General features: G+C 45.0%; 1 protein-coding gene across 5 annotated transcripts in view; it reads right to left on the bottom strand.

Moving 5' to 3' along the window:
* The window catches only part of Gel (Gelsolin), a 129,638-nt gene extending 117,452 nt beyond the window's left edge, over positions 1-12,186 (bottom strand). For all 5 annotated transcript variants that reach the window (XM_080268636.1, XM_080268633.1, XM_080268634.1 and 2 more), the window contains exon 1: positions 12,031-12,186. In XM_080268636.1, coding sequence (XP_080124762.1) covers positions 12,031-12,090 — 60 coding nt within the window. In that variant the 5' untranslated portion in view covers positions 12,091-12,186. The remainder of the gene's footprint in view (positions 1-12,030) is intronic.
* Between the last annotated feature and the right edge of the window lie 264 nt (positions 12,187-12,450).

A 12,450-nucleotide genomic window follows, 5' to 3' on the forward strand; every position in this document is an offset into this window, starting at 1 on the left:
AAAAGGAGAATACAAAGGAATACAAAGGAAGGCAACAGCAACAGCCCTTATGGTCCTTTCTAGGCTATTTGTTACAGAGCAGACTATGACTACAAGATCTAACTCTACATGCTGAAGGATAAGGATAGTACAGCAAGAAGGCTCCCTCCACCACCAAACCCTCCAGGAACATGTGAGAAAAACCCCAAGCAGTATGGAAAAACTGACAAGGAAATTTCACAGAAAAGACTGGAAAGGAAGTTACATTCTATAATACTTTATCTATAAGCTACCCGTTTGAATAACCTGAAAGAGAAAGTAATCAAATCAACGAATAACTACGGCATGACATTATGAACGGGTACGTTAACAGGGCGTCTGTTGATATAACGTGGAAATTGCACAGTGCACAGTGTGAATGTTCAGGGGTGGTGCGGTAGCCTTGCCTGGCGCTTTTCAGGTAGGAAGCAGTCAATCAGGCCCCAGCTCCGTTCACTCCACTGCATCAAGGAACTTTCCCATGAAGGGCAAGTTCACAAGTCACCTTCTGAAGCAGTGACCCCTGTTACATTTAAAAAATCCCAATAGTGGTCACTTGGCTAACAGGGACCCTCAGTGATCCACAGCCCATCACAGGTTGAAAGTAAGAGTGACCGTTAACTCAGAACTCTCTGTGCAGATCCTAGTCTGTGCTTATATTACTTTATTTGCATTTAACAGATTGAAAAATATATAATTACGTGACGCGACGCTATGTACGGGTACGTTAAGTTTACGGGGTGCCTTGTAGACAGGAGGGGAATGAACTAAGGTTAAGTTTACAGGGTGCCTTGTAGACAGGAGGGGAATGAACTTAGGAGTAGCTGGTAAAAGTAAGTTATTCGGACAGAAAAAGTCAGCTGAGGATTCTCGTGCAAATACTTGTCTACTTTGTTTTTGAATGTCTTAACTAAGATACTGTTCACGGTATCTGAGTAATCTGTTCCAGATACTTACGACTCTGTTGAAGAAGTATTTTGCTTCAAGGGATTGGCAAGGCTTTCCCATAATTTTGCAGCCATTACTCCTGGTCTGACTCGACCAGTCTATTTCAAAATATTTATTCACCTCCAAGTTGTCATATCCCTCCATGATTCTGAAAACTTCAATAAGGTCCCCTCTTAACCTGCGTTTCGTTAGGCTAAATCATTTAAGTTCTTCAAGGCGTTCCTCAAATGGTTTGTTCCTAAGTCGTGGTATCATTTTTGTGATTCTTCGCTGTATTTTCTCTCATTTTTCTACGTCCTTTCTGTAGTACGGTGACCAGAACTGCACACAACACTCGAGATGGGGGCGCACTATAGCCGCGGCGCACGACTCTGAGGTTGTCATTATCGTTCCCTGGCAACCTACCATTCAAAAGTGCGTCCCATTTCGTGAATGACACAAATGATTCGTGTATAATATGTTCGTGTAAAATATGATTCATGTGCAATATGATACGAACTCGGACGAACTTTTGAATGGCAGGTTGCCAGGGTACGATAATGACAACCTCAGAGTCGTGCGCCGCGACTATAGCGAGTTGTACAAGGCAAGTATGACTTTTTTCCGATTTAAACTCGAAAGTTCTTCCAATAAAACCCACCAGCTTGTTTGCAATTTTAACAGCCTCGGTGCACTGCTTACCTGCTTTTAAAAAATTTGATATTGTCACTCCAAGATCCTTTTCACTGTCTGTACTTGATAACTGGATAGTGTTCATTTTGTAATTCGCATGGACGCTGTTACTTCCAATATGCAGTACTGTACATTTTTCTGTGTTGAATTTCATTTGCCATTTTTCTGCCCAGCTTGCCAAAGTAGTAGTAGTGGTAGTAGTAGTAGTAGGAGCAGGAGGAGGAGGAGGAGGAGGAGGAGGAGGGGATAAGAGTAAAGAAGCTAAAGAGAAATGCAGAGTGTGTGGCAGAGAGAGAGAGAGGTGGAGCACATGTGGTGGTGTATGTTGTGGCCTTGAGATCCTCCACCACGTCCCTCAGACATCACCACCACTGACATCACCACCACGTCCCTGACATCACCATTACTGACATCATCACCGCTGACATCACCACCACGTCCGTCTGACATCACCAGCACGTCCTTCTGACATCATCATCATCGTCACTACCTTTCTAAAATCACCACCACTCTCCTCGACATCACCACCACGTCCCTGACATCACCACCACTGACACATCACCACCAATTCCCTCTGACATCACCACCGCTGACACATCACCACCACGTCCCTCTAACATCATCACCACGTCCTACTGACATCACATTTACAGCTCTGACAAGTATTTCTCTCTCTCTCTCTCTCTCTCATGCTTCCCTTCCTCCATTCCCTCCACCCTATAATTTCCTCCCTCCCTTGAGTCACCCCTCCCTCCCTCCCCTCCCTTCCTACATCCTCTCTACCTACCTTCCTTCCTCCCTTCATTCCTTCCTACCTTCCTTCCATCCCACACCTTCCTCCCTTCCTTCCTACCTACCTTCCTTCCATCCCACACTTTCCTCCCTTCCTACCTACCTTCCCTCCCTAACTTCCTACCTTCCTCCCTCCCTCCATTCCTTCCTTCCTACCTATCTTCCCTCCCTAACTTCCCTCCATTCCTTCCTTCCTTCCTCCCTCCCTACCTACCTTCCCTCCCTAACTTCCTACCTACCTTCCCTCCCTTCTCTCCCTTCCCTCCTCCAAATACGTTCTCTCCATTACACAACCTCCCCCTTCCTCCTTCCCTCCCTCTCTCTCTCTCTCTCTCTCTCTCTCTCAGCAACAAACACCTTAATCCTGCTCACGACCCTCCCCCTCCCTCCCCCATACCCCTGCCAATTTCTCTCTCTCTCTCTCTCTCTTACACTCCCTTTTCATGACCTTCACATAAATCCTTGGTTGGTTGCCTCTCTCTCTCTCTCTCTCTCTCTCTCTCTCTCTCTCTCTCTCTCTCTCTCTCTCTCTCTCTCTCATCCTGAGTTTAGCAGAAGAGAAACAAGAGGCTATACAGTGGGGTGAAAAAGATGTGTGTGTGTGTGTGTGTGTGTGTGTGTGTGTGTGTGTGTGTTTCTATGGCACCTTATTTGTATATCGTGGTGAGCTGTGTTGTGTGTGTGTGTGTGTGTGTGTGTGTGTGTGTGTGTGTGTGTGTTTCTATGGCACCTTATTTGTATATCGTGGTGAGCTGTGTTGTGTGTGTGTGTGTGTGTGTGTGTGTGTGTGTGTGTGTGTGTGTGTGTGTGTGTGTGTGTGTTTCTATGGCACCTTATTTGTATATCGTGGTGAGCTGTGTTGTGTGTGTGTGTGTGTGTGTGTGTGTGTGTGTGTGTGTGTACCATTCAGCTGTAGTCAAAGAATGGGAGTAGCATCACCATCTTATAAAATATCTTAGACGTCATTCTCCTTCCTTCAAGAGGCTGGGAAGGAGTGTCACTTGGACCCCTAACACCTTTTCCTAAGCGATTTATTTTCTTACACCTTGGTATTCTCCTCAGTGTTATATAATTTTACTATCTCCATACTCTTCATAATGTACAAAACCGTATCCAAAAATAAATCGCTAAGGAACAGGTGTTTGGGATATTCCTTAAGGGACGCGAATACGGTTAAGGAAGCTCCCTAACACCTCTGCCTTACCTATTTATTTCTGGATACGGCTGGTTAAAATTATTTAAATCCCACAGAAGCGGACAGCAAGGTGTAATAAGCAAAATAAATCGCTTAGCAGGAGGATTTACGACTGTCATCTGTTCCCACCTCCCCCCAGACTCCTCTCCCCGCCTCCTCGAACATACGCATATTTATAAACGCTCTTACTTTTTCGATAATGGACATATCATTTCATTACTATTGCTTATATCATTATTTATCGTATTTCTGTCATTATTATTCACTCAGCGTTGATTCTGAAATATATGGTGGTTACGTGAGCGAAAATCAACGTATTTACGAAGAATCTTACGCATATTCTATACGGCGTGGTGTTCTTTCTGACTTTTTCCTGCCGGCTTCGGCTGGAGGGTTTGGAGGGCGGGGGAGAGCCTTCTTCTTTGCTATCCTTATCTCATTCTAGTAATTCAGTTACTCTTCTAGGAGCTGCCTAGCATGGGCCAACCGGCCTACTGCAGTTATCCTCTCTTCTTATGTTCTTATGTAAGGAGAATTTATAAGTACCGCCCCATCTGCCAGCCACTCCCCAGCCACAGTCCCACCGTATTCACAAGCAGGCTTAGTTTCTTGTCGGTTCAGGAAGCTCCCTAACACCTTTTCCTAAGCGATTTATTTTGTTTCTTACACCTTACTGTCGTCCTGTTCTGTGTTTAACACTTCCCATATCGCAAATCCCTGTAACACCTTTTCCTGAGCGATTTATTTTGTTTACTGCACCTTACTTAACTGTCCTGCTCTGTTACATAAATCCTTCCAATATCGTCATACTCTGCATAAATAACGTACAAAAGGATATTAACCTACCATATCCAAAAATAAATCGCTAAGTAAGAGGTGTTAGGGACCTACCTTAACCTACGAGATTATCTATCTATCTATTGCCAGACACCTTAATCCCGTACGGCGTGGCCACAAACAAATCGCCTCCACGTCGTCCTGTCCCCCGCCATTTCACTGCCCTGCTCCCAATTCACCCACCCCTCTCTCATATACCTCTAACCTCCATCCCTCCATCTCATCCTTGGCCTCCCCCTCCCTCTCCCCTCCTCCACCTCACTCACATACATTCTCCTCGTCAGTCTCTCACCCTCCATCCTCTCCACATGGCCAAACGAGAATACAAGCCTCAAAATCAACCCATAACTTGACATTTGGCCGCGTTTTGGTGAGATCAATAAGGCAGAATATATTTTTTTGCCAATATTGAAAACTTTTTTGAAATTGGGATTTTCGCGTGAAGAGGAATTGATTGTGTGGTATTAGTTCACTTCATCATGTACCGTAAAGCCAGGGAACTATTTACAACGCTGGGTGGTAACCATATAACCAAGCCATACGTGTTCCCTACGTGTCAGTAAGTGGGTTGGCGGAGGGTTAGTGCCCCTCCCCGTAAAACAACTACCTCAGAGACGAACGGCCACCCTTTACGGGATTATGGCGTCTGGCGATAGACAGATAGATAGATAGAGCTAGTTATTTAAGACAGAGATGGTAATTTTAGCCAGGTTAGAGTAAGAAGAGTATAGCAGTTATAACAACAAATTAACACAAAACTATAATGCTAATCACGAAGAAGTGCCATGGAGAGGATGCAATGCCGTAGCAGTGTCTCTTTTTTTACAGTGAAATAAGGGAAATAAGCTGCAGAAGGGTGAAAATGAGCCAAGTTGGTGTGAAAGAGCTATAGAATAAGACAAGGGTAGTAAAGGCTCTCCCCCACCCACCCAACAGTGTCCATTAAGCTGTTTATTTTTACCGTGGGAGGCCGTGCAGTGTAAATTTTTTAAATCGTTTTTACTGTGTTCTATTGAGAGAGAGAGAGAGAGAGAGAGAGAGAGAGAGAGAGCAATACTGAAGAATCCTGACTACTGCTGATCAAGGCTGAATTTCATGCTGATTTTGGTGCCAGCGAGAACTGACAGAAAAAAATATAAATGAGTTTATATGCGTTTTTGAGATAGTACAAATTTCTTCTAAAAAATCTCTTCTTCCTCTTCTTCTCCTTATCATCATCATCATCATCATCCTTTCTCTCCTCCACCTTCTTCCTCCTCCTCCTCCTCATCATCATCATCATCATCATCAACATCATCATCATCATCATTCCCTTTCTCCTCCTCCTCCTCATCATCATCATCATCATCATTATCTTTCACCTCTTCCTTTTCTTCTTCTTCCTCCTCGTCCTCATCATCATCATCATCATCATCATCATCATCATCATCATCATCATCATCATCTTTCTCCATCTTCAACTCTTCTTCTTCCTCTTCTTTGTTTTTATAAGAGGAATCGCACTGACTAGCTGACAGGTGGTGTTAAGTGCATATGTTTGGATGTTCATGCCTGTGGGGTGGAGTCAGGATTCCAGGGGCTTGAATGGTGAGTGTGGGGCCCATTTTATTAGGCAGGATTTTGGTTAATTTCTTCTGATTTATTTTTTTTCTTGCTCTCTGGATCCTGCCTCTCCCCGTCCTGAGGTGGGAAAAGATGTCTGGATGATGATGATGATGATGATGATGATGATGATGATGATGAGAAGGAGGAGGAGGAGGGGGAAGAGGAGAAGGAAGAGGAGGATGGTGATGACGATGAAGATGCTGATGATGCTGATGAGGATGAGGATGAGGAGGAGGAGGAAAAGGATGATGATGAGGAGGATGAGGATGGTGAAGATGATGATAATGACGATAATGATGATGACCAGACTTGGGAAAATTATATAGTGTTTTCCTTATTCTTCACGCAGAAAACACACCCCTCTCACTCCCTCCCTACCTACGTCCTTCCTCCCTCCCTCCCTCCCTCCCTCCCTACCTTCCTTCCTCCCTCCCTCCCTTCCTTCCTTTTCTCCGTCCTTCCTATCTACACTCCATCCTCTCTTATTCATTAATTCGCTTTCCCTGTCTTCCTTCTTCCCTTCCTTCATACACTCTCCCTTCCATCCTACACTCTCCCTCTCTGCCTTCCTTCTACACTCTCCCTCTCTCCCTGCCTTCATACACTCTCCTTCTCTCCCATCCTACACTCTCCCTCTATCCCTTCCTTCATACACGTTCTCTCTCCCTTCCATCCTACACTCTCCCTCTCTCCCTTCCTTCATACACTCTCCCTCTCTCCCTTCCTTCCTACACTCTACCTCTCTCCCTTCCATCCTACACTCTCCCTCCCATCCTACACTCTCCCTCTCTGCCTTCCTTCTACACTCTCCCTCTCTCCCTTCCTTCATACACTCTCCTTCTCTCCCTTCCATCCTACACTCTCCCTCCCATCCTACACTCTCCCTCTCTGCCTTCCTTCTACACTCTCCCTCTCTCCCTTCCTTCATGCACTCTCCCTCTCTCCCTTCCATCCTACACTCTCCCTTCCTTCCTACACTCTCCCTCTCTCCCTTCCATCCTACACTCTCCCTTCCTTCCTACACTCTCCGTCTCTGCCTTCCCACACCTTTTCCTTCAGCATGTAGAGTTAGATCTCGTAATCATAGTCTACTCCGTAACAAACAGCCTCGAAAGGACCATAAGATCTGTTGCTGTTGGCTTTCCTTTGTAATCCTTTCTACCCTGCCTCTTTCCCTTCCTTCCTTCCTCCGATTCTTAACACCCATTCCTCCCTATAAGCCCCCTCCATTACAACACCCTCCTCTCTCTCTCTCTCTCTCTCTCTCAGATATTTTTCTTCTCTCCTTCATTTCTTCTTGCCTCTCCTCCTCCTCCCTCTTCCTCTTTTTCAGCCGTTCGTCTTTCCTCTTCCCTCCCTCCTCCTCTCTCCCTTTCCCTCCCTCCTTCCTCCTCTCTCCCCTTCCCTCCCTTCCTCTCCCCCACCTCCCCTCCTTATCCCTTCCTCCCAAACACATTTTTTTCTTCCAATCCTCCCTTTCACTTATCTCTCTCTCTCTCTCTCTCTCTCTCTCTCTCTCTCTGTTACGTGTACAGGGTGTGGCACAGGGGGGAAGGGAGTCAGCGTGTTTTTAGGAGCAAGGGTAGCGTGCAGACTCCCCTGTGTGTGTGTGTGTGTGTGTGTGTGTGTGTGTGTGTGTGTGTGTGCGCGAGGGTTAACGTGCAAGCTCCCCTGACTGTGTGTGTGTGTGTGTGTGTGTGTGTGTGTGTGTGTGTGTGTGTGAGAGAGAGAGAGAGAGAGAGAGAGAGAGAGAGAGAGAGAGAGAGAGAGAGAGAGAGAGAGAGAGAGAGAGAGACTGACTATTTAACTAAAACCTGTAGCCTAATCACCTTTTCCTAAGCGACTTATTTTGCTTATCACTCCTCACTATCCTCTTCTGTGTCAAGTAAGTCGTTCCAATCCCACGATATCAACCAGCCATACCCAAAAATAAATCGCTAAGGAAAAGGTGTTAGAGAGCTTTCTTAACCGACGAGAATTCGGTCCTCAGGCTCATCTTTCCCCAACACCTCTTCCTTAGCGATTTATTTGTGGATATGGCTGGTTAGGACAAACTGTTGGGGATATCGGAAGGATTTATGTAGAAGCAGAGGACAGCTGCAGCAAAATAAATCGCTAAGGAAAAGGTGTTAGGGAGTTTCCATCCCCGAAGAGAATACAGTTTCAAGGTTCGTATCCTAGCACATTAAGGAAGCTCCCTAACACCTCTTCCCCAGCGATTTATTTTGCTTATTAGACCTTGCCGTCCTCTTCTGTGTTACTTAAATCCTTCCAGTCTCGCCATACTCTGCATAAATAACATACAGAAGGACATTAATATCACGCTACTCTTCACAGAAAGTGCCAATTTATTCCAACCAGCCTTATCCAAGAATAAATCGCTGAGAAGGAGGTGCTAGGGAGCCTCCTTATCCTACGGGAATGCAGGTTTAACTCTTCCTCCTACTAAAACACCCCAGGTTTATGTTTAAGTTGCCTAAGCTGCTCTGAATGACTAAGATAAAGCATAATACATCACACTGCCACAATGAGACGCAGACACACGATCAACGGAGTAAGGAACCTATGGGATGAATGTGCAGGGGCAGTTGCTTACTTGCGGTCGATAGGTCTGCCTGGCTAAGAGGACGGCGGTTAAGTTACTACTACTGCTACTTTAGTAGTAGTACTACTACTACTATTACTACTACTACTATTACTACTACTTTTACTACTATTACTTCTTTTGCTACTACTACTACTATCACAACTACTACTACTAATTACTTCTACTACTACTACTACTACTACCACTATACTCCGTTTACTTTAACGTAGCCTCATAATGCCAACTCTCCATCTGGAATGTCGAGACGTATCAACAACACTAGAATATGATGCTAGTCACGAAGAAGTGCTGTGGAAAGGATGTAGAGCCATAGTATTGTCTTTTTCTGCCACTGAGCTACGTGAAATAAGCTGCAAAAGGACGAAAATCTGGGCCAAGAAGTATTTTGAGTGACATAAGAGGGTTCAAACACCTTTTCCTTAGCGATTTATTTTCTTTACTGTGCCTTAACACTCTCGTGGTTTATTATATTATTTTTACTCTAACTTGGCCCAGATTTTCGTCCTTTCCACAGCACTTCTTCGTGACTAGCAACATTTTCTGGTTAATCTACTGCTAGAATTCGGTATTCAAGATGGAGAGATGGCAATTTTAGGCCAAGTTAGAGTGAAGAGCGTATAGTGACGTACAACAGGGACCAATCGCCAAAATAAGTCGGCAAGGGAAAGGAGCAACGTAATCTTGAAAGCCAAATACCTTAATTCATGGGATTTGGCGGTGTGTGTGTGTGTGTGTGTGTGTGTGTGTGTGTGTGTGTGTGTGTGTGTGTGTGTGTACCTCCTCACTCTCCCTTACATAATAGACATAGTAACCCGAAGCTGGCCGATGTGTGTGTGTGTGTGTGTGTATTCGTGTGTTTCAGTTTATTGGTGTGTGTGTGTGTGTGTGTGTGTGTGTGTCCGTATGTATGTATGTGTACCCATATCAAGACCAAGGTTAGGTAAAGGAATTTCGGTAATTACACTTCACATCCGCCTCCTGAAAAACACCGAAACACACCATCCTTTCCCAAAATTCTTCATCTATACTCCTCTCACCCGAACCTGACTCAAATCTGCCACCTCTCACCTTGAACACTACGCTATGAGAACACATGAACGCTAGAATACGGATGCTAGTCACGAAGAAGTGCTGTGGACAAGATACAGGGTTGTTTTACTGCCTGGTCACTACGCTACGGGACAGAGACGGGACGAAAATATATGGGAAAAGAATTAGGAGATAATTTTGAATATTTTTAGCTATAATAAAAACATGAGTGGTATTTTGAACGATATATAAGGAAGGATGTGTGTGTGTGTGTGTGTGTGTGTGTGTGTGTGTGTGTTTTAAACAGGGCCTCTCGCTCTGAAACACGCTTATGTCGTTCCCACAATGCTTCGTTCACCCCGGAGCCAAGGTCATGAACACTAGCGATCCGTTGCAACGCCCCGCCACCGCCTGTGTGTGTGTGTGTGTGTGTGTGTGTGTGTTTCAATATGTATGTATGTGTGTGTGTGTGTGTGTGTGTGTGTGTGTGTGTGAGACGGAATTCGTCTTTCAGTATATTTCAATGTGTCTGTACGTATGTATGAGAGAGAGAGAGAGAGAGAGAGAGAGAGAGAGAGAGAGAGAGCGTTATTCTCATTGCCACAGGATATTTCGGGGTATTTTCCTCCAAGGCGATGTTGACTATACTCTTTTCACTTTAACTTGGCCCAGATTTTCGTCCTTTTGTTGCTTATTTCTCGTGGCTCAGTGGCAGAGAGTTCCACACCCTTCCACAGCACTTCTTCGTGACTAGCATCATATTCTAATGCTAATCTCTTGTAACTGAACATTCAAGATGGTGAGATGGCAATTTTAGGCCAAGTTAGAGTGAAAAGAGTATAGGATTTTCGTCTTAATGTCGTTTTGTATGCTACTTATGCCTTTTTTCGTATCTCCAGTTTCCATACTCGTACGTAACACATTTGAGGAGGTGACTTAGCTGCGGGCGACTTATTTAATGCAAAGAAAAAACCAAAGGCCAGGCTCCCCTCCCCCTGTCACTAACACCTCTTCCTTAGCGATTTATTTCTGATTCTGCTCCGTTACTATTCTTGTGTGGTTAGGAAGCTTACTAACACCTCTTCCTTAGCGATTTATTTCTGATTCTGTACCGTTACTATATTCTTGTGTGGTCAGGAAGCTTACTAACACCTCTTCCTTAGCGATTTATTTCTGATTCTGCTCTGTTAGTATATTCTTGTGTGTTATTCATGCAATCTATGTTGATATTCAAGACATAAGAAGTAAAAAGGGGAATACTAAAGGGTAGTTTGGAAAATAAATCACTTAGGGAGAGGGGTTAGGGAGTGTCCTTACCTGACAGAAATACGGGCCGGTGTCCTGTCTCCCACGACGCTCCCTAACACCTCTTCCTTGGCGATTTATTTTTGGATACGGATGGTTAATATCCTTGTGCGTTATTTACGAAGAGTATGGCGATGTTTGAAGGATTTATGTAACACAGAATAGGACAGTAAGGTGTAATAATAAGAATAAATCGCTTAGGAAAAGGTGTTAGGGAGCTCTCTCAACCGACGAGAATACAAACCCTATTATTAAGTCTCCATAATAAAATTCGTATAGTTTACAAATGTACAAAATGAGTCGCTAAGGAGAAAGTGTTGAGAATTCCTTTACGTCAGTGATAATTGGATATACAAGAAGTAAACAGAGACTGACTAGAAGAGTGTATGAGCGAGGCGGAGAGGGAGACCAAGAATGAGATGATGAGAGTGAGGTGGAGGGGGAGGCCAAGGATGAGGTGGAGGGATGGAGTGGAGAGATATATGAGAGGGGGAGGGAGGCCAAGGATGAGGTGAAGGACTGGAGATAATGAGCGAGGGAGGAGGAGACCAAGGATGAGGTGAAGGACTGGAGATAATGAGCGAGGGAGGAGGAGACCAAGGATGAGGATATAATTACGAGAGAGGGGTATGAGCTGGAGGGAAGAGAGCCAAATGCCAGAGAACAGGGCGGCGGGGAGGTTCTGTTTGTGGCCCCCCCCCCTACGGGATCAAGGCGTCTGGAGAGAGAGAGGGGGGGGGTGCAGTAGGGAGTCCGGTATGGGCGTGAAATACAGAATAATTCACCAACACACAGACACTAATACTGCGGATTCCTGGCCTTTGGTTCCTTCTTCCTTGTATACAAAAAAAAACTAAGGATACGAAATACCATGAAGGAAGGGTGAGGCAGTAAAGAATACGACAAATGTGCAAAATAAGTCGCTAGTGAAGAGGCGCTGAGGACACATGAAGGGAGAGCGAGAGTGAGAGGGTAAGCTGTGGGCGTGACAACAAAAACAACATGAGCTTTAGGAACGCACCTCGATTCTCCAGATTTGCAGGCCTTCTTCAGCTCCAGCTCCTTCGAAGGCGGGGTCCATGGCGAAGGGATGACAAGCTTTACTATCGGGGTAAAACCGAGGGAAAAAGCGAGAGGCACCGACCACAAACACACACGCGTCACACAGCGCAGACGCCGACAGACCGACAGACCCCGACACTCACCCCGCTAGAGTTGCCAAGTCCCGTGTGCCGCTAGACTTGCTCTCTAACACCGCTAAATGCAAAAAATCTCCATAAAATCACTAGAAAAAAAATACCAAACCTTTAAAATATTCCCTAAACTTCATAGAAATATCCATAATACCGTTTAATTTTCACAACTAGACGTTAAAAATTGATGCAAAACAGAGGACGCTATCTTTAAACGTAGCGGGTCAAGCGCTAAATTTGCAACGTGA

Source organism: Coenobita brevimanus, chromosome 28, assembly GCF_032717465.1.
Source record: "Coenobita brevimanus isolate Jiangsu-jjx chromosome 28, ASM3271746v2, whole genome shotgun sequence".
In the NCBI taxonomy this organism is placed as follows: domain Eukaryota; kingdom Metazoa; phylum Arthropoda; class Malacostraca; order Decapoda; family Coenobitidae; genus Coenobita; species Coenobita brevimanus.